The following is a 25,911-nucleotide window of genomic DNA, read 5'->3' as shown; positions in this document are numbered from 1 at the left end:
TCCATGAGCAACCACACCCGTCTCCCATGCTCATTAGCTTTTGTCCTTGAAGGGATTAGCTGCTTAGGTAAATTTTCTCTGCAGTGAAATCCACAAATATGAAACGCAGAAGTTTAAGGTTGCACTTCAGTGCATTTTAACAAATGCATCCACCAGGAGCCCAAACAAAATGGGGCACATCTATCACCTCCTCCCCCAAATCCTCCCATCCCACGCAGTCAACCCCAGCCCCACAGGCAACCGGGGCCCTGACTGCTTGGACAACAGATTAATTTTTTTTTCTGTCCTTGAACTTTGTATAAACGGAGCCAGGCAGTATGAACTCTGGATCCTTTCGCTTATTGGAAGGTTGCTGAGCTTCTCCCGGCTGTGGGGGGATCAATCCATGGGCCGTTCTTTTGTGCGGCCAAGGTATAGTCTACCGCGTGAATATGCTACCATCTTTCGCATCCGTCCACTAGGTGACTCCAGTTTGGGCCGGTTATGAAGCTACGCTTTCATTTGTTAGGGGTAAATGCTTGGGACACAATTTGCTGGGTCAAGGGGTTAGGGGAGATGTTATTTTTGACTTTATATAAGAAATTGCCAGTTTCTAAGGAAATTGTGCCTTTTTAAAAAAAATTTTACACTCCCATCAGCAATATACACGAGAGTTCAGTTATTCCACATCCTCACCAATGTTTGGTGCTTAGGGTCTTTGTAATTTTAGCCATTCTCATGGGTGAGTGGTAGTGTCTTATTGTGGTTTTAATTTTCAGTTCCCTGATGGCTAATACTGTTGAGCATTTTTTTCATGTGCTAATTAAACATTGTTGTCTTTTCTGTGTAGTTTCTGTCATAAGATTTTTGCCCACTTGAAAACTGCACTTTTGGTCATTGATTTATGGGAGCTCTTTATATTCTGGATACAAGTCCTTTGTAACACATGCATGTGCATGCACAACTTTCAGGCTGCATCTTGCCTTTTTTTTCTTTTTTTCTTGGTAATTGTAATTTTTAAATTTTGTTTTATTGCTTAAACTAGTATTACAAAGAGTATTACAACTTCTGATGAGTAGAAGTTTTAATTTTGATAAAGTCCGATTTATCATTTTTTTTCTCTTACGTTTAGTCCTTTTTATGACTGCTTCAACCACCCATGCTTACTCCATGGTTGCAAACACACTCAAGAACACATTTACTTGTTTGCTGTGGTTTTCAAAAAACTTTATAGAAATGAGGTGAAATAACCGGAAATGATGGGGTTTGACCCTGGGTATGTCTGGCTCTGAACTCACTGGCTCTGGGCTGAGGAATGTGTTCAGTGAATTTTGGTCTCAGTTGTATTCATCTACAATGTGGACTTAGAGGACCTCAAAGACCTTCCATCAGATACGTCTGTGCAGACAGAGGCAGAGGAGGGCAGCCACTGGAACACAGCAAAGCTGAGGACATCAGACCGGCTCCCGCAGTCCAGGGAGGAGGAAGCGGGGGAAGAAGCCGCGGGTGGAAGTGGAGTAAACTTCCCTTTAGTGCCCGGAACTCTTGGTCTACATTTCATCCCTAAACTAACTCAGAGCCTTTGCCATCTCCCGCCTCAGCTCCCACAGTGGAGTTCACCCCGAGTTGAAAGCCACACGCAAGACAGCGGGACATGAACCCCTGCATCTGCCTGTCTGAGCGGGCTTCTTCCCACTCGCCGCGTGCAGACCCAGCCTGCGCGGCTCCTCGGAATGACTGTTGGCCTTTGACCTTTGGCGATTTAAAATCCGCAGGTTTTCCCTCATAGCCCCGCTCGCCAAAGATTTTGCCTGCCCTCCCTCCCTCCCTCCTTCCCTCTCTTCTTTCCTTCCTTCCTCCCTCCCTTCCTTTTTTTCTTCCTATATTTCTATAAATAGATTTTATTGTGTTTATTCCACATACTTTTAAAGCCATTTTGAGTCAAGGGTTGAGGAAAGTAGTTGATAAATAAGTTGCTCTTTTTTAAGAGTCTTACTAAGCCCGAACTTCACAGCTGTACAGCAAGTCCTTGCTTTAGGAATGCATCCGTTAGCTGTTGACACGGAGGAGTAGACATTTTCCCATGAAAACGACATGGAGGAAGCCAGGATGGAGCAGGCACATCTGTGCAGTGACCTGTCTCTGAGGACCCGACTGACAGCACTAGGGCAGGACTCCACCCTATGAGGCTGTCGCTGAGAAATGCTTTGTCCCAACCAGGAAAACCTCTCACCACAATAGCCTCTTCCATTAGTTTCCTGCTTCCCAAGATGGGAAGTTGGCTGGCTGGCCTTGTCCCCTGGTCCAACTCCCAGTGGACCTCCCGGTATGGGGGACAATTTGCATATTAGTCTTTTATTATATAGGGTGTGTATATATATATATATATATATATATATATATATGTGTGTGTATATATATATATATATATATATATATATTAGATGATTTATGGACTGTAAACACATTCCCAATACATATACTAATTTTGCTTATGGCACTTCCATGTACATATAAAATATTTTACATTACACAAGCTGTGGAGGCCTTTTCCTCTGGATTGCCTGTTTCTATTGGAATGGCTCCCCCATTCTCGGGCGTGCATACAGTCCCCGGGGCAGGCTGCGCAGGCTCACCGCCACTCCCCGGCTCTGCCTCTTATAAAAGCTGGAAAGTAAATATAGTAAATGCTCCCTCTCCTGCAGCTCAGCGTAGCCGAGTGGAACGGCTCGGAAAAAAGAGATGTCGGAGGAAGGCGCAGGGGAGCAAGAAGACACAGCCTGCTGCCGGACGCCTTCTCACCTTCGCTGGTCTCCATCTCACCCAGGAATACAGAGCCGCAGCCAACACCTGCGCCTCCCCAGACAAGCCCGCAGGCTAAGGATGGCAGAGCACACACCCCCAGGAGGAACCCGGGTCCTTGACAGCAGCCGCCTCTGGGCTTCCGTTTGATGAGAAAGTAATTCTGTTAGGTGTTGAAGCCATTGTTTCTGGGGCTTTCTGTGGCTCTGGGGTCGACTGGTTCCTATGTTATTCAGCCTCTCAAACCAACTTCTAGAATTCGTACTGCTTTATTTTTTACGTTTGACTTTAATCTATCTTAATTTATTTTTGAATATGCTGAGATATATGGGTCCAACTTTATATTCTTCCAGATGGATGGCCAGTTGTGCCAGCACCATTTATCAAATCCTACTGAATAGAAAAAACATTTTTTTGTTTTATACCAAATTTCCCTATATAATGGGATCCATTTCTGAAATTTTAGTTTATCCCATTGATCAATTTGTCGTTGTTTATGCCAATATCATATAGATGTGATTACACTGAGGTCATAGCATACACACACACACACACACACACACACACATATATATATACACACAACCACACACCCACATATATACACACACATATATACACACACACATATATACACACACATATATATATACACACACACATATATATATATACACACATGCATACACACACACACATATGCCATTTGATCTTCACTATTTATCTTTTAAATATATTTTTGGCTATTTTCAGACATTTATTCCTCCACATGAATTTTAAGATCACAATCTTCAATTAAAAATTAGCCTGACTTCTATGCACTTATTTTTCACGAATTGATATTCTTATATCATCCTTTCTATCTAAAAACACTATCTTTATACTTATTCAGATCTTTTATTTTTACATCTTTCAGTAATATTTTATAGCTCCCTTCATGTTGGGTCCCACACCACTCTTATAAAATTTGTTCCAAAGAATTTTATAGTGTTTGTTACCATTCTGTAGATAATGTGTTGACTTACAAGTTAGCCAATTAGTGCTTAATAATTATTTAAAAATAGTATGGGACATGCATCAGATATTATTCTCAGTAGCTGACTTATAATAACTCATTTTATTATCAACAAACTGCAGATTGAACACTAAAGCTCAATCCACATAGAAGAAAATTGAAGCCCAGAGAAATGAACTAATTTGTCCAAGCATGTCACTTGGCCAAAAATATGTCACTTGCCATTCAGCTAATGAGTGGCAGATCTAGGACTCAAACACAGATCCTTTCTTAACTGCTATGCCATAGTACCCGTGATGTCCATATACTTATCATATATTCATTCAAGTAACAATTTGCTTCAACTTTTATTACTAGAGACACATGGTTTTTGTATGTATACAATGACTCATATATTTAACAAAAGTACCAAATTAACTTTTCCCAAATAAATATATATTATTTCATTATCTTTTCTTACTAAAAAATAAAATTGCTAAAATGTCTAAAACAATTTTGAATACTAATTGTGAGAGGAGATGAGCCTTCCTTAAGATCCCAATTATAACTGAATGCTCCTAGGGTCTCACCATTGACAAAGCTGTTTCATGTTTTCAATTGTCCACCTTACATATGACTAATGGATTTGTTTTTTCTTCTCATGTTACTTCCTAAGTTTCATTTTAATAAGTTTTATGGTCTCTAAGTTTTATCCCATACCTTTTCATCATCTATTGATAAGATCACATTTTTCTACTTTGATTTATTAATCTAACTAGAGGCCCAGTGCACGAAATTTGTGCAAGGGGCTTGGCCACTGCAGCAGCAGCGGCTTGCCTCGGCTCTCGCAGCCCCGGCTTCGTCCGGAAGGTCGTCCATTCTAATCAGCATATTACACTTTTATTATTATAGATATTTATTTAGGATTTTACACATCTATGGAGAAGATAATTTGGTCTAGGTAGCTTCTTTTATGTACTGTTTTAATCAAGTTTTACAAGGAAGGGCATGTCAACTTCATCATGTGCACTTTAGTGCTTTCCGTGTTTCTGGGTGTGTGTTGTGTTGAATAGCTCTTTGGACATCGTACTTAGTTGTGCTTTGAAGGTTAAGTAAAATTCTCCTAGGGACCCAGGAATCTGCCTTTTCCTTTTCAATCGTGCCCCCTTTTAATGGCCTTTTTAATCTCCTCTGAGGTAACTGATTTTGGCAAGACGTCTCCATGTTTTGAAATAATTTCGGGTTAATTACACTTTGCTAAGAAAAAAAGATAAATTCCCCTAGAGCGTTAAAATGTGCTGTGAGAACAGGCCCTTGTAGTTGTTACAATGTCTCCAGCGTCTCCCCTTCCTTTCTCCTTATTCTTTCATAGGAATCACGAGGGGCTTTCTATTTCCTTAGTCTTTTGAAAGAATCAGCTTTTATGTTTGCTTCTAATTTTAGTTTTATCTTGAATATCTACCTCTTTCCATTTCCTTTGGTTTATTTTTCTGATGTTTTACTCATGTCTTAAGATGTATGGTAAATTCTTTTTGTTGGTCTTCAGTCTTTAAATATGTTATTTAACAAGATATTTTCCCTCTGATTATGGCTTTCACGGACTCCTTATACATTTTGGAATAAGGGATTTTATTTCATTGCTTTCTACCGTTCCTTAGCAGGGTCTAAGAGTGTCATAATCCAGGGGGAGGGGCTTTGTTTATTTTTTTGTTATCTATTTCTAACTCTACTAAGTTAATATGAACAGGTACTTTGATTTATAAAGTGCCTATTTTTCTGATATTTTAATGTTTCTTTTTGTGGTTAAATGCACATTGGTTTCTATAGATATTCCATAGATATAAGAGAAATAGTGTCACTTCTATCTGACTGTTATCAATTTCTGAATTTGTATCTTTGCTTAATTTTTATTAATAGTGTATAATTGCTCTTATTTTTTGCCTCCGAGATTTATCCGATTTTGAAAGAAGTAGACCAAAGTATCCCACAACAAATTTATTTTAACACCATTTAAAAAAATAGTTCTTACTGTATTCAGTTAGCTATATTGTTTAATGTTTGGAATTTAAGACTGTTCATCCTTCTGTCTTTCATCACTTCCTCACTGTTCCTCTTTATCCTGTTTTGTGTTTTTATTTGTAGATTCTACTTTTCCTCATGTTAAAATTGCTATTCCTGCTTTCTTTTTGTTTGTATTTACTTAATATATCTTTATCCGTCTCATTATTCTTTTAATTTTTTCTTTTTTCATTTGTTTTTTATTAAACTTTTTTAAATTGAATTTATTGGGTGTGACATTGGTTAATAAGATTTTGTGACAGCATGGATGGTCCTGGAGAACATTATGCTAGCTGAAATAAGCCAATCAGAGAAGACATATACCATATGATTTCACTTATATGTGGAATCTCATGAACAAAATAAACTAACAAACAAAACAGAAACAGACTCATAGAGGCAGAGGACAGATTGACAGCTGTCGGAGGGGAGGGTGGTTGGGGGCTGGGTAAAAAACGGTGAAGAGGTTAAGCAAGAAACAAACAAAAACCCGCAATCCTCATAGACACAGACAAGAGCATGGTGATTAGCAGAGGGAAAGGGTGGGAGCAGGTAGAAGAGGTAAAGGGGGGCTGAATGGAGATGGGAGAAGACTGACGTTGGATGATGGGCACACAATACACTGTACAGGTGGTGTGTTACAGAATTGTGTACCGGAAACCATCTCATTATCCTCCACTATTTCTTATCATTATGTCTGTTTCTTATGAAGACCAATAGCTTTTATAAGCAGACTGAATAGTTTTGGTAAAAAAAAATCCAGCACATTTTCATTTCACGTTCATCTACATTTGACTCCTTCCGTCTCGTTTCATGGTGATTCATGATCCTACAGGTTTCCTTTTTTTCCTTGGAGCTGTTGTTGCTAAATTGATCGGATTGCTATTCACTCCCCTTTCCCCCTGCTAATTAGCTAGGTCTATTGTGCTTTTTTTTTCTTTTTTTAAAAATTGTAGTAATGATTACCTGCCTTTTCCTGACATTCATATTCAAATACATGTTTTTCATTATTACACGTGCAAGGTAGCAATTATTTCTCTGCACTTGGGCTCCATTCCATAACCCCCCCCCCCCCTTTTCAGCTCTGACTGGAACACCTTCCCTCCCACTTTCCTCCACCTGCTGGATGGTGCTGAGATGGGGAAGTAGTTTTAGTTGTCGCCTGCTTTTGTGTTCCCCTCCTGGTGCTTCTTACACATTTTTAGTTGCTCCGTCATCATTGGGATTCCAAGGCATGTAGGGTGGGGCAAAGGCAGGCTTACAGTGGTGAACACGTGAAACGGGTTATTCCTGTATTAATGATTAATTATTGCATTATTTTCCATACAAACAACCGGAAGCCTACGTTTGCCCCACTCCCCTTTAAAATTTTAGTTTGTAAATCACTGTTTCCCCTCCTTTTCATAGCAGAGTATCTGATTCCGGTAGGATCACTCCTTCAGTGCTTCCTTAGATGGTATCCATTGGTGATACAGTCTCTGAATCTTTGCATGCTCTGAAATACCGTGCATTTCCTCTGGGAGACGAATGGTACCTTCTCTGTCTGTAAGATCCCTGAGTTGTAGATGTTAGCCCATTGTCTTCCAGCTTCCACTGTTGCAGAGGAGAAACTCACCCATCTTATTTGTGTTTCTTTTGTAACTAACAAGTAACCTTTTCTTTTCTCTCTGGATTTTGTAAAATAACTTTATCCATGAAGTTAAATAATTTTTCTAGGATGTGCTCAGGGGTGTGTGTGTGTGTGTGTTTCCTTCTTAATTTTACCTGGAAATGTATTTTCCCTTTTGAGTTATTTCTTCTCCTTCGTCTTCCAAACTATTGATTTGAATTTCAAATTTCAAACTATTGACCACCCTCTCACCTTCAACTAATTCAATGAATCTATTATATCTTTTTGGTTTGTAAATTGCAGCTCTCTCCCTAGCATTTAGCTGTTATTGTTGGTTTTGTTGTTCCTTTGTGTTCCCATTCTCTTATATAATTTTGATTTTGGTTCTCATTTCCTCTCCCATCTCCATTGCTCCTTTCCCTTGGGTGCTTCCTGATGTTTGTTTCTATCCCCCCCCACCCCACCCCCCTCCTGTGTGCGGGGTGCCATGAAGCAAGCCTGACTCTCCTGGGTGCCTTATGACACCGGAGGAAGTCCCGTGAGACTCTAGGGACACCTTTCCACTCCCCAGTTCCCTTGTTGGACTGCCACAGATCTAAGTGGAGAAACTGCGTCTGCTTAAGTCCCCCCAGCTCCTAGGGAATGAGGAAACCAGCTCCTCAGGCCCACGGGGAGGCAGGGAGCCCCTCTCAGGCCCGAAAAGCCAGGCGTCCTTTCTGATCCCCACCCTAGGTCTCCTCCCCATCCTGGGCTCTCACCTGGGGAAAAGCACCTGCATCGGCTTTGCCCTTCAGGCCCCTAGTGAGTTCTAGGTCTCATCACGCCCTGATCAGGGCTCAGCTCACAGGAGGGAGGTGCTGGCTGTGGGATGCTGGGTGAGGCGTCATTCCAGCCACCATCATGCCCGGGGTCCTGGATATTTGCAGGCAAAGGCAGCCTGCTCCTCTAATGCCCTTTTCATTCGCAGGAGAGGGTTGTCCTTGGCCAGGGGAAGGTCAAGCACCTGAAACACTTACAGGAGAGACGGGACCGGAGCCAGGAGGCAGCCCACCGGGGAGGCGCCACATTGAGAAATCAGGGTGGGATCTACACTTGAACTGGCCTTGGACCAGCCGCGTCATGAGCTGAGAAGCAGAGGCAGGTTTGTAAGTGCTGGGGCAGCCGGAAGGGCCAATGGTGAGCAGCAGGAGACAGACAAATCCCCAGGCAACAGGAGGAAGGAGGAGAGAAGCCTGGGGTGAGCCCCCTCCAACATCAGTGAGCGCCTGCCCTTGCCCATCTGCCTTCCCCTGGCCCTTCCGACCTTGCTAATTTATTTTCTATTTTGCTCTCAGGAGTGTATAAATGGAGACGTAATGCTACACGTGTTTTAAATGTAACCCTCCTCCCTTGGCCATTCTATAGATGTAAGAATAAATGCTGAACTTTTCAGTTTGAAATTCTGGAATTCATAACCCCACCACCAAATTCTAACTGGTGAACATGTTGGGTTAAGACGGCTCAGAGGTGTTGTCCGCGGGCTATGGTTCTATGGAAAACGTGTCCTTATTGCAGACACCCCCTCTTCAAAAGTCACCCTCATGGCCAACATTCTGATTGGAGTGGATAAACATTCGCGTTTGGTCAAAAACACTGCAGGCAGTGTAATCGTGGGGGGGGGGGGGGGGGAGAGAGAAAGAGAGAGAGAGAGAGAGAGAGAGAGAGAGAGAGAGAGAGAGAGAGAGAGAGGGAGAAGGGTCTTTTATTTGATCATTGCTCCAAAAGTGTGGGACAATCTCAGGCAGCTGTTTCTGAAGAAATGTGTCTCAGGCCTGACAGGATAAATTCTCTTCAAGGGGGAATCAAAGAAATAGCATCCAAGAATGCAAAACAAGCCATTGTCGCCCTCACCCCATCACACCTACAGAGAGCTCCCCAGCTGCTAAAGAGAACTGTTTCCATCGCCCAATAAATCACATGAGGACATTTAAAGAGAAAGATCTGTGAGATCCAGTCAAATCACACATTACTGTGCAAATGAAATCATCCCAGCTTCCCAGGATCTAAAGATAACCGGGGCCCCAGCCAGTTTGGCCTGCAGACTGACGGGTCCCGGGTTCGATTCCTATCAAAGAGACATGCCCGGGTAGCAGGCTCCATCCCCAGTAGGGGGCGTGCAGGAGGCAGCCAATCAATGATTCTCTCATCATTGATGTTCTTATCTCTCTCTCCCTCTCACTTCATCTCTGAAATCAATAAAAAATATTTTTAAAAAATCTTAAAAAAGAAAAGATAACCTGGACTTAACAATAATCACCGGCCGGTGAGGAAAGCCATAAAAATGATTAAAATCAAATTTGATAATAGAGCATAAAATTGGTGAATAGAAATATAAAGCATCGCTTTTCTGGATTGGAATCCTTGTACTCGCATTAACGGGGTCCCTACTGCGCCCTCCCGAAGCCGACACTGCCTCTCCCTGCGTCGGGCACGGGACACGTGGGTTCAGGACTGACACTCCGTGGACAGGCTCAATCAGCAAGACTCTTTGGAACTGTTTCAACGGTCCTTGGCTACTATTAACATTTTTAATCTTTCATTTTTATTATGTGTCTGATGTCAGGAGCAGTGTCAGGAAGCACATTTTGCCAATTAAATAATTAATCCCACAGCATCCCTGTCAGGGAGGAAACACTGACATTTGTCAGGTTCAAAGAAAATGAGAGTCTAGGAGGATTTTCCGTGATGCTGGCGCGAGAAAAACAGACCCCGAGAGCCGACTTTCCTTCCACTGTTCCTGTTACAATCCTGCCCCGGAGCAAAGCCCAGTAAGAAAAGGTACGGCCACCCTCCTCCTCCCTCAGCCTCAGGGACCCATATCAGCTCTATTTCCTAAATATGCCTCAGTGCCCTCACCCCCTCCAGCCCACCGTCAGAACATGGAAGCATGGAGGCGACTGCTGAACCTCAGAGGGAAGGCGGGGGAAGGCGGGAGGGTGGGAAGAGATCAGCCAAAGAACTTGTATGCAGGTATGCACATGGGCACAGACAATAGGGTGGTGAAGGCCAAGGGCAGGGGCAGGCCAGAGGGGTCAGTGGGGGAAGAAAGGGGACATATGTAAGAGTTTCAACAATAAAGATTTAAAAACTAAAAAAAAAACCAAAATGGACTGACATTGACAAACCAATGGGGGCTTAGGATAGAAAACGGCCTGTTTCCGGCCTTGGCGAGTGCACCGAGGTTAGAAGCCTGCGCGCTAGGGACAGAGGGCCTGGGTTCCAGTCCCAGCTCGGCCACGGCACCACCACGGGCCTCCCCATGCCCCCAAGTCTCACTCTGTGACAGGAGGACACTACCCACCAGGGCCTTCCTCAGAAGTGGCCGAGGGGGGAATGGCAGTGTCCATGCCTGTGTGTCTGCCCACTGAGGGGTCAGGGCACGGGAGCTCTACATAGCAGCACAGTCCCTGTGTGTGTGTATGTAATGTTTTCTTTTTCTTTTTTAAATAAAATATATGTTTATTGATTTCAGAGAGGAAGGGAGAGAGAGAGAGAGATAGAAACATCAGTGATGAGAGAGAATCACGGATCAGCTGCCTCCTGCACGCCCCACACTGGGAATGGAGCCCACAACCCAGGCATGTGCCCTTGACCGGGAATTGAACCATGACCTCCTGGTTCCCAGGTCGATGCTCAACCACTGAGCCACGCAGGCCGGGCCCCGTGTGTGTTTGATATTCTCTGATTTATGAACACGTACGTTTAGGGACCTGTGCCTTCGCCTTTGACCTCTGTTCTGAAACCTCTAATCATGACTCCATTCACTGTTCCTGCCAGCGGCCTCCACCGCCACAGGAGGCTGGCTCGCTGTCTCTCCTGTCCCTTTTCATTCTCCTGTCCACGGCTTGGGAGGAGCTGAGCGATGGTGCTATCGGGTCCCTAAGAACTAAGTTCCAGGGTTCCCACAGGCGGTATCGCCATGCCATCCGCAACGGGCTCTCCGCGGGATTGGCGCTGCCCAGGAGGTGAACACGTCAGCTCGCTGTTTCTCACCCCCAAGCATCCTCGCTCTGCCCCGGGGCCTGGCTCGCGTGGGGTGGAGACACGCCTCCCAGCGCAGCCCGCCTCTTGGGCCCTTTTCCCTTCTAATGGCCTCCCACAGTGTGGTATTTCCCAGGAGGGCACTGAACAGCTGTTTTTGTTACAAAAAGCAGGAATTTACACTGGTTCCGATTGCACGCATTTCTACAACTGCCGGCTATTTTTTAAATCGGTGAAAAATGTACCCTGATGGTCTATATTGGCTGTGTAGATAATACGGAAGAAAAGAAAGTTGGGTTTAGAATTATAATGCAGTATACAATGAATTAAACCCCACTTAACAAGATCACGTATCTCTAATACATGTTCTATATCTTCCCCTAAAAACTGGATGAAAAATCTTAAGCTGTTTTGCCCCCTTCCATGAAATTGACACCTGTCAGGAAGGCATGCTTTAGGGGAGAAAAAAAATCCACTCTTTGGCAAATCAAATGAGTCTGCTTTGATGTGAACGGGTTTGGGCGAGCGAACGGCCTTTCAGTCTAGTTAGGATGGCTCTTCCCATAATGCATGGGGAATTTTCAAACTTTTGAATGATTTATTGCATTATTACTTTTTCTTACATTTGTTCCTGCCCAATATCAAACTGTTAGTCACAGTGTCTGTAAGGTGATTGGAAAAGGATGAAAATACCCTTTATCTTTGAAGTTTATGTTTCTTCATTTCCTGATTAAGTTGGCGAAGGGACGCCAAGCTCTCTGTAAATTGACTGTGCAATACCAGTATAAGAGGATTTTATTTTTATTAGCAGCAATCTTGCCCACAACTCACGACTGTATTAGAGGAAACAAAATATAACCCCCTGTGCCTAATTTAAAATGAGCTACTGTCTCAAAGCGTAGACATCGATAGGTTCTGGATTGTGAAGTAAAGCCACATAAGTCACTGCCAGCAGAGGACAGAGCGTAAAAACGTTCAACAAACGTATGCGACTGAACAGACCGTGGTGGGTTGTGCTATGGCAGTGGTCGGCAAACCGCGGCTCGCGGGCCACCAGCAGGGCAGGATGGGCCAGGAGATGACCCGAAGGAGACTTCCTCCTTTCTCATGAGGGAAAGGCCAGCTTCCTCCCCAGCAGCTGCTGCTCCCCTGCCCCAGTGCTAACTGCATAAGCTGTGTCCCTGAGCACCCTCATGAGGCTGCGAGACAGCCCTGGAGCCCTGGCTTCAAGTTCATGGGCAAACACCTGGCCACATCCGAAGTCCCAGACCGCACACATCCACGGTGGAGGTGCTGCCCAGCCGGCATGGCTCAGGGGTTGAGCAATGACCTATGAACGAGGAAGTCACGGTTAGATTCCCCATCAGGGCACAGGCCTGGGTTGTGGGCTCGATCCCCAGCAGGGGGCATGCAGGAGGCAGCCGATCAATGATTCTCTCTCCTCATTGATGTTTCTATCTCTCTCTCCCTCTCCCTTCCTTTCTGAATTCAATATATATATATTTTAAAAATGTGGCGTGGGGTCCCTGTAGTGCAGATATGGAATAGTATGTGATCATCTGAAAAAAATGTTTCAAAATCTGAGTCAGAGGATAGGACTGCGACCTCAGAATACAACCATGTCACGGTGAGCGGGGACAGGTGAGCACTCCGCTGCCCAGCGGCCTCCCCCTGCCCCCAAGCCGGCCTTGCTGGCCGGCAGGCACCTACCTTGTCTGCTGTACTCATCCGCTTCCCGGTGAACCAGGTCCTTCACTCTGTTCCCGTAGAGCAGCCGGGAGGAGTCGTGGTCGAAGGCCTTGAGCGTCTCGCTGGAGCTGTAGGACTTCTGCGTGGGCACCCTACACTCCTCGTTGTCGGCCGAGGAGTTGGTGTGCCGCCGCTCCTTCTCGCGCCTGCCCTTGGTCAGGGAGCAGTAGGGCCTCCGCTCCTTCACATCCATGCTTCATTCCTTCCGGGCGCACATGGGTCCTGGGGGCGGCGGGCGCTGCTCAGGGGGCGGCTCTCATCGGCTCTCTGGAAGGAGAAAAGGGGGGCAGGCGGTCAGTGTCCCCTTCATCTGGACACAGGCTCGCCCGGGCTCTGAGCTCAGTGGGTTGAGCATCCTCCCCTGCACCTCCAGGCCACAGGTTCCATTCAGCTCAGGGCAGGTGCCTGTTGGGGAATGGATGCCCAGTAGGGGGCGTGCAGGAGCAGCCAGAGGGGTGGTTCTCTTGCCTGGATGTTTCTCTACTTCCCTCCCCCTTCCCGTCTCTCAAATGAATGAAAAATATACTTAAAAAATTCGCTTTCAACAAGAAGTGAACATTGGTGGAATCAGTGTAAATTATCCTGATTATTGGGAGTTGAGGCATGTTTTCTGTTAGTGAGTTACGGGTGCTCGTTTAAGCTACTATATCTGAATTTCCACACTGATACAAAAAACAAGCTGAATGCAGCACTAATGCAGCTTACACCTGGCCTCAGCATGCTTGTTACATTTTCCACAATGGAAACATTTTCCCTTGTAGCATTTTCTTCATTTGTAAGTACTTTCCCTTCCTTTTTCTTTATAAAAAAATATTTTTATTGATTTCAGAGAGGAAGGGAGAGGGAGAGAGAGATAGAAACATCAATAATGAAAGAGAATCATTGATCGGCTGCCACCTGCACGCCCCACACTGGGCATCGAGCCCACAATCCGGACATATGCCCTGACGGGAAATCGAACCATGACCTCCTGGTTCATAGGTCAAAGCTCAATCACTGACCCACACCGGCCGGGCTCACAGGGTTCTTTAATGTGCTCCCAGCGGGGAATCCTACAGCCGCTTCTCCCTCGGGTCTCAGCTTATGTCTCCGCGGTCATGAGCCTTAATTCTTTCTGAGCCGTCCTACACCTTTCACGTGCAAATCTCTGCCTTCCGTCCAGCGGTAAGGACGGCCAGACTCTGAGCTGGAACCTTCACAGCCTCCCAGAGCGTTGCTCCTCCTGCACCCTCTTCAACCCAACAACACCCTTTCCTCCCCGAGCCACCAGAGCCGGGCTGCCTCTCAGGGGTCCTCGCTGCTCTGCTGTTGAGTGAGCTGGGCCAGAGGGAGTAGCTGCTAACCTCTTAGCTCGGTTGTTGGAATGGATCTTGACGTCCCACCTTTTCCTTCGATTGCATAAATCTGATCTTCAAAAACTAATATTATCCACAGACTCCTTCTGATTGATTACCCCCGTTAGTCTCTTTACAAATTCTCCTAATCGCTCTTAATCGAAATTGGATTTCTCTTAGTCTAGCTTTCCTTTCAGTTTAAGACTATCAATAATTTTAAGGTATGGTGATGGAGACTATTTTTATACATTAGGATTAAGACAACAATACACGGATTCACTCTTCTTATGCTAGCGAACAAGTTACTTTAGACAAGTATTTATTGAGTGACTATTACAGTCTCTTCTATGCCCTGAGGACCCACCATTGGCTGAAACAGCATGCCTGCCCTCGTGGAGTGAATGTTCAGTGGGGTCCGCAGGTACCTTCTTTCTAATAGAGTGAGCAAATATGTCTGAGTTCAACACAGATCTTGTCTCCGAAGTAGTCTGCATCTCACTGGCTGAAAGTCCATGTAGACCCTCAAAACTACATGATCATCAAAAAGCTCTTAATTGACCAGAAAAAAAAAAAAGCTAATTCAAGCATTTTTAGGAACAGAGCTTTGGGATTTGAGATCATTATAAAAGTTCCATTTTTTTTTTTGCCCCAAGTTGCCATCTATGTTAAAATCAGTGTTTCTACATATACATTGATGTATGCATTGTTATACTTTAAAATGGACTGATTGAAGCAAGGGAAAAGTGTTTTATGGTGTCTGTGTGTATGTTTTTTTACTGCAGTTTTGCTTCAGTTAGTTAGATCACCAGGCAGTGACTGGTAAATTCTAGTCTGCCGGCCAAAGCCATCTAATCAGCTGTTTCCGGAAATAAATTTTACTGGAACACAGCATGTTTGTTTCTTTATGGGTTGTCCTTGGCTGTGCCCGTGCCACAGAATCGAGTGGTTGTAACAGAGACTGTAGGAAATTGAATCATGTCTCCCAAAAAGACCATGTGGGTGTCTTAATCCCTAGTACCTGTGCATGGGACTTTATCTGGAAATATGGTCTTGGAGGTTATAATCAAGTTAAGCTGAGGTTATACTGGATTAGGGTGGGTCCTGAACCCAGTGACTGGCATCAGTATGAGAGACAGAAGAGGGAGGTATGGATACAGGAGCATACACGCAAACAGGGAAACAGGCCACGTGAGGACCGAGGCGGAGATTGGAGCGATGCAGCTACAAGCCAGGAAATGCAAGGGCTGCCGGCACCGTCAGAAGCTGGGAGAGAGGCTGGAATAGATGCTTCCCGAGAACTCCAGAGAGAGCACGGCCCTGCCACCATCTGGATTCCATGCTTCTGCCTTCAGAGCTGAGAGAATACACTTCCGTTGCTCTAAGCCAGTGGTCGGCAAACTCATTAGTCAACAGAGCCAAATGTCAACAGTACAACGACTGAAATTTCTTTTGAGAGCCGAATTTTTAAAACTTAAACTATATAGGTAGGTACATTGTTATTAACTTAATTAGGGTGCTCCTAAGCCAGTGGTCGGCAAACTGCAGCTCACGAGCCACATGCAACTCTTTGGCCCCTTGAGTGTGGCTCTTCCACAAAATACCGACTTCTGCGCATGGGCCACGAAGTTTCAATCGCACTGTACATGGCCGCCCGCACGTGGTATTTTGTGGAAGAGCCACACTCCAGGGGCCAAAGGGCTGCATGTGGCTCACGAGCTGCAGTTTGCCGACCACTGCTCTACGCCCCCAAGTTTGTGGTAATTTGTTACTGCAGCCAAGGAAGCTAAGGCAGAGACCTGATGGCCTGCAAAGTCTAAACTACTTACACTCTGGCTTTGTTGTTGTTATTGTTGTTGATCCTCACCCAAGGATATTTTCCCATTGATTTTTAGGGAGAGTGGAAGAGAGAGGGAGAGACAGAGAGAAACATCAATGTGAGAGAAACACATTGATTGGTTGCCTCCTGCATGTACCCCAATCAGGGCCCAGGGCAGGGGAGGAGCCTACAACCAAGGTACGTGCCCTTGACTGGAACCTTTTGGTCCGCAGGCCAATGCTTATCCACTGAGCCAAACAGGCTAGGGCTACCCTCCAGCTCTTTAGAGAAAAAACTGCCAATGTCTGAGGTAGACCATGCACACTTCCATTCTGTCTTTATTTGTCCCTTTGGGTCCATGAATGTTAAGACTATTCTCTTTTCTATATAGTTCACGATACTGTTTTACAATTTTGCAAATGAGATAATCAATACGTTCTTTAACAGAGTGATGTGAACATATATCATCCCTTAGTGAAGATGCATCCTTGCGGTAATGTTACGAATGTTTACAAATCGATGCCAATTAAATCGATGCATGTTAAAAATGAGTGACGAAAAGATGGTTGTAGGCGTACTTGAGCTTTACAGAACATCTCTAGCACCAAATACTGTATCTGAGTCATCTTTATTTGTGAAGCAATCCTCAGTGCCATGATAAATCAAGACATAGGACTCAAAGACACCACCAGAGACAAAGCCATTTTGATCTCAGAGGGATTTCAAACTGAAAAGCCCTTTGCACCCGTCTGTCCATTTGTGTATGTCGTTTGAACTCTTCAAGGAGTTCGATTGCACTGTAATGTTTGCAGCCACCGATTTCCCTCGGAAGCAAGTCAATGAGTTCCATGTGACTTCAAAGGCAGTCCTCTGCCATCTCCTGCACTCAAGGCTGGAGACGAGAAGGTTAAAAAGTGTAGCACAAAGTTGTTGGAGCACTTTGGTGGCCACTGCATGGTCCTCCACCAAAAAGAGGGTCACTGTGAACTTTTTAGCATAAAGCACTTAACCTTCCTGCCTCGGTGGGCAGGGCTTGTGAAAAATAAGGAAAGCCATTAGGGAGAAAGTTGACCAAACACTTTTGATTGAATTGGCTGCCACAACTACGTGACAATACCAATCTGATTTGGTTCATTTTCATTAGCTCCTTGAAAAACAACTCAGTTAAAAACCATAACACTCCTTTAGAAAACACAGCTGGTCTTAAAGCAAATGCCATTATATGGTTATTTGCTTTTCCTCAATCTCTTGCAATGTATCTGATCCACTGAGGGAGTGGGCAGGCAGTCCCTTACTTAGGGACACTAGACTTAGGGTGATCATATCCTCTATTTCAGAGATATTATTAAACACTAGAGGCCCTGTGCACGAAATTCGTGCACAGGGGAAGGGGTGTCCCTCAGCTCGGCCTGCATTCTCTTCAATCTGGGACCCCTCAGGGGATGTCTGAGGGGGACATAAAGGGGGATGTGTGAGGGGGATGACCGACTGCTGCTGCGGGATCGGGTCTAAAATGACAGTCAGACATCCCTCTCACAATCCGGGATTGCTGGCTCCTAACCGCTCGCCTGACTGCTGGCCTGATTGACACCTAACTGCTCCCCTGCCAGCCTGATCACCCCCAGCTACCCTCCCCTGCCAGCCTGATTGCCCCCAACTGCCCTCCCCTGCAGGCCTGGTTGCCCCCAACTGTCCCGCCCCCTGCAGGCCTGGTCGCCCCCAACTGTCCCGCCCCCTGCAGGCCTGGTCCCCCTCAACTGCCCTCTCCTGCAGGCCTGGTCGCCCCCAACTGCCCTCTCCTGCTGGCCTGGTCGCCCCCAACTGTCCCGCCCCCTGCAGGCCTGGTCGCCCCCAACTGTCCCGCCCCCTGCAGGCCTGGTCGCCCCCAACTGTCCCGCCCCCTGCAGGCCTGGTCGCCCCCAACTGTCCCGCCCCCTGCAGGCCTGGTCGCCCCCAACTGTCCCGCCCCCTGCAGGCCTGGTCGCCCCCAACTGTCCCGCCCCCTGCAGGCCTGGTCGCCCCCAACTGTCCCGCCCCCTGCAGGCCTGGTCGCCCCCAACTGTCCCGCCCCCTGCAGGCCTGGTCGCCCCCAACTGCCCTCCCCTGCAGGCCTGGTCGCCCCCAACTGCCCTCCCCTGCAGGCCTGGTCGCCCCCAACCGCCCTCTCCTGCAGGCCTGGTTGCCCCCAACTGCCCTCTCCTGCTGGCCTGGTCGCCCCCAACTGCCCTCCCCTGCAGGCCTGGTTGCCCCCAACTGCCCTCCCCTGCAGGCCTGGTCGCCCCCAACTGCCCTCCCCTGCAGGCCTGGTCGCCCCCAACCGCCCTCCCCTGCAGGCCACCTTGTAGCAGCATCGCGCGAGGGCGTTGCACCACCTAGGCTTTTGCTATATAGGATGCTTTGAAACGTGGCTAGAGAATTTAATATCATTACATTGTTTCATAACATGTTCCTAATTCCAAAGGAACATTTTTTAAATCGTACTTTAGGAAGTAATCTGATTTGAATTGGACTTTCTATGTCTCTAAAACCCTTGGTACCAATGATTAAAATCTATCAGGCCTATAATAAACATTCCTAAAATCACCAGTTCTTCTAAAATTCCAGGGGCTTATGTGTCTACCCAGCACCTGGAATAGAAGCACACATCTGAACCCAAAGGATTAAGTCATCTTTTAGTTGATGCCGCTAATGCTTCTGTTGTTATTTATTTTCCGTAAGAATTGTGCATTTCTGATTGTTTCCTGGAATAATTTCTGCAAACACTGTCCTCCTGACTTTACAATAGTTTGAAAAGCTCTCCCAAAAGAATAAGGAGACTTCAGAGAAACACTAGTTCACCCAAACATATTTTAGACTCAAGATCTGAATCAAGTTCTGTATACACAATCCTGAGAAAATGTGCCTTTTGTTATTAGCAATCCATCGTTTTCCCTAATAAGCTGGTTTTTATGACTTATTACCAATTACATTAACCAAACAGTAAATACAGAATGTTCATCCGCCATAAGAATTTCAAAGTGCTTCCTATCTCAAAATAGCGAGATTGAACACCAGAGGAAATCAATTACAATTGTTCATTTTAGAGGAAATTCTGGTTCCCGAGGCAAAGTTACAGATCAAAGAGTTGAAATAATTGAACCCCAGCACAAAATCCCATTGTGGCGGTTTGTTTTTGCGACGCTAAACTCAAGCACAAGTCACATTAGAGCTTACGTTTTCAAACAGAAGAATGCAAGCGAATTTAGCTATTGTGTTTGAGGCGCAAAGTTAAAACACAAGCAAAACTGTGGGAAGAAATATAGGGAAAGGGGTGTCTAATATGAGTAATAAAAGTGATGCTTGTTGAGAAGATCCAGGAAAATAAAAAAATAAAAACGGGAAATAGTTGTGGTTGATAAGGTTCACACGAGGCCAGTTGCTTTCTTTAAACATGACAGGAAATAAAGAGACCATTTGACGGCAATAATTAATAAGTCAACTTCTGCTTCCAGTCAAGATGGCGTAGCAGAAACTGGATGTACCCTCCTGTCTAAACAGCAACCACAACAAAATACATGAAACACAGTTTTCAAGTCATTTCCATGAAGTCATGACGGACAACAAACCTTAAGAAACGGGAAACAAACAAGAGAGCCCTTGGTTAGCCGTGCTCACTGCCTTGAGGGAATTTCCAGGCGACAGCACAGCGGGGAGAAAGGCAGAGGGAGCCAGCAGTCTCCCTAAGCCAGAGGCAGAGCTGAAAGTCTGGTAGACCAAGCGATAAGAATCTGCAGGGCAAAGTGCTAGAAAAGGGGAGCCACATGGAGAAGGAACTCTGGGGTCTGCAGAGGGTCCTTCTTGGGGATTCGCGCAGCACTGAGCAGCACCTGTGTGTGAGGAACTTGCCAGAGGCCAGAGAAAGGATTGGAAAGAATTAGCATGGAGCTTCCCAACCTCAGCATCACTGACATTTTAGATGAAAAAAAAAATCCCCTTTTGTTGGGGCGATTCTATAGTAGGATGTTCAGCAGCAGTCCTGGCCTCTACCCACTAGATTCCAGCAGCATCCCTAGTCACATCAGTAAAACATACCTTCAGCCATTGCCAACTGTGCTCTGGGGGCAAAATTGCCCCCTGAGGGACCCCTGAATTACAGAGAGCAGTAGCCAGAGCTCACCCAAGGCCATGAACACTGTACATTCCCACCAGCCAGACTGAAAAATCTCCTAATGTATTAATTAGGCAATGCACGCAGAAAGGCCTGACCTAAGGCAAACCATAGTTCTGGTTCCACCTAAACATCTTAAATGCAAGACCAGAAAGGGGCAAACTGTTCAAAGTAGCTTAACTGCCCCATGGAAAGCTCAATAATAGAACAGGAATACAAAAATACCCAGCACTCACAACATCAGCCATCCAATCAAATATCAGCGGCGTGCCAAGAAGCAGGAAAACAACGAGGAGAAAAATCAATCAGTAGGAACTGACTCAGAACCGACACGGGTGCTAGAATTAATAGACAAGAAAATGAACACTGTTGTTTTAAAAGCACCCTATATGTTCAAACACTGAATGGAGACTTAGGAAATATAAAAAAAGAAGACCCGAATTCAATTTGTAGAGATGAAACTACCATGTCCCGGGTAAAATATGCAGTGGGTGGGGTGAAAGGCGGAATAGAAACTGCAGAAGAAAAGGTTAATAAATTAAAGATACAGCCACAGAAACTACACAAATGAAGCACAGAGAAAGCGAATACACAAATAAATGAGATGTGGTACTACTTCAAGAGGCCAAGATGTAACTGGAGACCCTGAAAGAGAAAACAGAGAGCAGTGGACATAAAAGTGTTTAGAAAAAATAGTAAATGAAACTCAAATTGGATAAACACTACAAATCTACAGATCCAGAAGGTCAACAAAAAAGTAAAAAAAAAAAATTACACCAAGATATTTTATTCTGATTAAAATTTTCAAAGCCAGTCATTAAAAAGTCTTTAAAGTAGACACAAGGGAAAGGCACATCATATACAGAGTTTCTCACTGGAAATAATAGAGAAACATCTTTACTGAAAAAATTGTCACCTTACATATCTATACCCAGTGAAACTACCTCTCAAAGATGAAGGTGAAATAGCTGTCTTTACAGACACACCGAATGGACTCTCATTACAAGAGCTTTAGTGGAAGTCCTCTAGGCAGAAGGAAAACGACATCAGATGGAAACATGTCTCTACACAAAGGAACGAACTGCCTGGAGATAGTAGCTACATGCATACATTTATCAGTTATTTTTCTTACTATATAAATCTCTTTAAAAAGACAGATGACCGTTCACAGACAATCATAATTATGGTTGATTTTGTAATGTACATGTGACTGAAATGCATTGCAACGGCAGCATAAAGGAAGGGAGGGGAGAAGCAGAAGTATACTACCAGAAGGTTGGTACACTCTATGTGAAGTGGCATAATACACTTGAAGGTAGATCGTGTCATGCTAAAGGTGTACACTTTAAACCCTCAAGCCATCACGAAAATAAAAGCAGAAATTTAGAGCTAATGAGCCCACAAACAAAAGAAACAATGGGATCCTAAAAAAGGGGGAGCATAAAAACAATCACCTCATCCAAGGAAGGCAAGAAAGGAGGGACACGGGCAAATCGAATACAAGTAGCACGATGACAGACTTAAAACTAACCAGGCCAATAGTCACCTTAAATGTAAATGGTTAAAGGCAGAGATGTTCAGGTTGAATAACAAATGTATATGCTGCTTCCAAGAAACATGCTTACATATCAAGACACAAACACGTTAAAAGAAAACCTAACCTTGGTGGCCAAATGCCCACAGTGCTGGGGCAGAGTGAGTGAGGAGGCCAGGCCAACAGGGACTTAGGGGCCAGGGGTAGAGCTTCACAGGGCAGGCTAGCATTTCATTCATGTTCTACGAGTAACGGGCGACCAACGGGTAATTGTAGGTGGGTCACTGGCATGATCAATCGAGTTCACAATTGGGGAATAAATCACTCTTGGCTGAAGGGTGGAGGGCAGGGAAGAGGGGTGTCTGGAGCGGAAGCAGGAACACTTGCAGGCAGATTTTTGCAGATGTCCAGGCAAGAGAAGGATATCTTGGATGAGGAGGTTTAGAGAAGCAGATAGACATGGGGGTGGGGTGGGGGTGGGGCAGCAATACTGTGATAGGCGGGAAGGAGAGAGGAAAAGGAGAGTTGAGGACCAGCAGGTGGCTGGCTGGAGGCCTGGGTGAGATAGGTGAGGGGCCAACTCTGGAGACAGTGAGAACAGGAGGCTGTCCCTAAACACAGTGTAATGCACACTCCCAATTGTTGCTTTCCTTTCATTTGAAACATGTATTAAGCAGTAATATTTATTCTTTGTGAAAACTAGAAAATACAAATAATTGCCCTAAAATACCTAAAATTATTGCACTCAACATTTTTCAGACTTTTTCTGTGCATATGTGTGTAAATATATGTATCCCATATATATATACACATATACACACACACACATATATAATATAGATGATCTTGTAACTCATTTTTACTTAACATATTGTCAATGTTTTCATGTGAGCCAATATATTTATGTCTTTAATAAATAATAAATAGGCAGCTTATTGTTTCAAAACTCAAAATTCTTCTCCATTCGTTATCCTGGATAGCAAATAGGCGAACGTAGCTAATGGAACAAATAGGAGAACATACTAAAATAGCTACTGAATAAGTGAAAGCTGGAAAATTTTAATTGGAAAATATATAGAACAGTGCCTTAGGCTATAAGAAAAGTGGCTTAAATCTGATCAAATCATTAAAAATTCTCTCAAAATTATTTATATGTAGAAGAAAAAGAAAATGGAAAAGATCAAAAAATAAAAAAATATAGATAATCAGGCTAATTTACCCAGTAATGGAAGGTGGGAATATATTCTCTTATTTAAAATAAAAAAAAAGCAATCATTTGCATAGCTGAAATTAAAAGGATTGCTTCTCTTGATTAAAATGTGTGGACAACAGTAATATAACACATGTCACAGTAATATGTGCTAATACGTAGTTTATGGCTACAGTGGCATGAATAACTTGGGGAGAAGACCAGACTCTCCATACGCAGAACAGAAGGGAAGGGTACTTGAGAATCCAATACAGCCGAGCCCAATGCAGCTTTCTCACCTTGCAGATCTGTAAAATGTTAATAGCAGCTCTCAATTTGTCTGCCTGCCTGGATCAACCAATACACATCATATTTAAGCATTTTCATGATGATTTAAACCAGAACCCTGAATCCATTTGGTTCTCTTGTGCTTCAGCATGAGCCAGGCCTTCGAAAATTTTGCCAAAAATACTATCTAGCTGAAAAGGAAAATCAAGGAAACAGTTATGTGTCAGGCAGCTGATACTGGGTTTTCCAAATGGCCTTCAACAGACACTAGGTAGCCCAGCTGGCCTGGCTCAGGAGTCAGAGTTCGATTCTTGGTCTTGGGTTATGGGCTGGATCCCCAGTAGGGGGCGTGGAGGAGGCAGCCAATCAATGATTCTTTCTCATCATTGTTGTTTCTATATCGCTCCCTCTCCCTTCCTTTCTGAAATCAATAAAATCATATTTAAAAAAAAAAACTCCCACCTTTAAAAATATATATATATACACACGAGGTAAAAACAACCGTAGACAACTCTAATGTGATTTTATGTGTTGTTCGGACTGAATGGCATCAGGGGCTGTCCTGTTCCTTCAACATGAGGAAATATGAGACACTAATCAAAGTGTTCAAGTCAGACAACCGGCATGGCGAGGCTGGACCCAACTCCCACATGGTGCCCTTCCATTTATTTTTTTGAAGAGGTGTCAAACTCTAAGATCTGTGTAGCATCACCTCCACAGTCAACCCTTTAGTCATAATGAGAGGGAAAAAGAGCAAGTCTTCTCAATGACTTACAAACAACTATGCTTGCTGTTCCATGAAAGTGACTCAGAGATGACCTGGCGACAACGGGGAACCCTGTGCGCAAGGGAGGCGCTTCCTAAATGAAGAGCTGATATTATTTCCCTAAGTGCCGGGCAGGCTCCTCTCTGCAGAGTGGACATAAAAGCTCCTGGATGAATTATTAATTTCAATCTTGATTATTTATTGAGTGCTTAAAATATGCCAGGTGCTTCACATACATGACCTCACTGAGTCCTCACGGCAACCTTGCTGGGTAAGAATTATAGAGCCCATTTTCCTATGAAATTCACTGACTGCCCCAAGGACACATCTGGAAGCAGCCAGGCAGAATTTGCACACATTCTAGTTTCATTCCAAAGCTGCACTTTTAACCACTCAGCTCTACTTCCAAACCTCAGAACCAAAAGGGAGTTTAAGCAATTAAAAAAAATTTAACATGATCTCACTTATGTGTGAAATCAAATGAACAAAATGAATTGACCAACAAAATAAGGCCCAAAGCATGAAGGCATGGAACAGACTGACATGTAGGGTTGGGGGGGGGGGGGAGTGATGATAAGAGATAAATCAAAGAACTTATATACTTACTAGAGGCCCAGTGCATGAAATTCGTGCACGGGTAGGGTCCCTAGAGCTGGCCAGTGATCAGGGCCGATCTGTGGGGGCAACTGGTGGGGGGCCCCCACTGGTACCTGCCTTGGCTGGCCTGGTGCCACCCACTCACCGGCCTTACCCCCCACTGCGGGTCTCCTCTCTCTGCGGGGCAACTGGTGGGTGATCGAGGGGGTGAGGGCGCAGTGCTCTGCTGGCACCCACCTTGGCTGACCTGGGGCCTGCAGGTTGGGGACAGCTCCTGCATTGAGCATCTGCCCTCTGATGGTCAGTGCGCATCATAGCAACTGGTTATTCCATCAGTTGTTCCACCATTTGGTCAATTTGCATATTAGGCTTTTATTATATAGGACTAGAGGCCTGGTGCATGATTCATGCATGGGTGGGGTCCCTCGGTCTGGCTGGCAATTGGGGCCCATTGGGGCAGGCTGGCCACGGGGAGGCACCTAGGGAGTTTGTTCAGCCGCGGGAGGTTGGCTATGGGAGCGCAATGACCACTAGGGGGCAGCTCCTGCAGTGAGAGTCTGCCCACTGGTGGTCAGTGCATGTCGTAGCTACCAGCCCGTCATCTGGTCGTCCCATAGTAACAGTCGCTTAGGCTTCTATATATATAGATAGGCATAGCCCATGGACACGGGCAATAGGGTAGTGAAGACCTGGGGGGTTGACAGGGGGTGGGAGGAGGAGGATAAAGGGGGGGGGATGGGAGATATCTGTAATACTATCAACAATAAAAAAATATATTTTAAATTTTTTTAAGTTGAGAGAGAGAGAAATAACAGCAAAAGTTGGACAGACTGTGTCGGGATGTCAACAGATCCACCCTAACAAACTGAATGGAGGTTGTGCTATGAAAACACCTTAATTCTATTTGTAGAGACGCCAGCGCTGGGGAGGCCAAAGGGAAAGGCAAGTGAAACTCAACTGAGGAGTAAGGGAGGAGGAAAGTTCAAGACCAAGTTAAAAAGATAATGAACTGGAAACATTTGCAAGCTT

General features: G+C 44.9%; 1 protein-coding gene across 6 annotated transcripts in view; it reads right to left on the bottom strand.

Annotated features, from left to right (window-relative positions):
• TENM3 (teneurin transmembrane protein 3) overlaps window positions 1-13,473 on the bottom strand; it is a 415,109-nt gene extending 401,636 nt beyond the window's left edge. For all 6 annotated transcript variants that reach the window (XM_036299786.1, XM_036299789.1, XM_036299788.1 and 3 more), the window contains exon 1: window positions 13,173-13,473. In XM_036299786.1, coding sequence (XP_036155679.1) covers window positions 13,173-13,404 — 232 coding nt within the window. In that variant the 5' untranslated portion in view covers window positions 13,405-13,473. The remainder of the gene's footprint in view (window positions 1-13,172) is intronic.
• Window positions 13,474-25,911: the final 12,438 nt, after the last annotated feature.

The sequence above is a fragment of the Myotis myotis genome, unplaced genomic scaffold, assembly GCF_014108235.1.
Source record: "Myotis myotis isolate mMyoMyo1 unplaced genomic scaffold, mMyoMyo1.p scaffold_m19_p_3, whole genome shotgun sequence".
In the NCBI taxonomy this organism is placed as follows: Eukaryota; Metazoa; Chordata; class Mammalia; order Chiroptera; family Vespertilionidae; genus Myotis; species Myotis myotis.
This window is presented reverse-complemented; position numbering and strand designations above follow the sequence as displayed.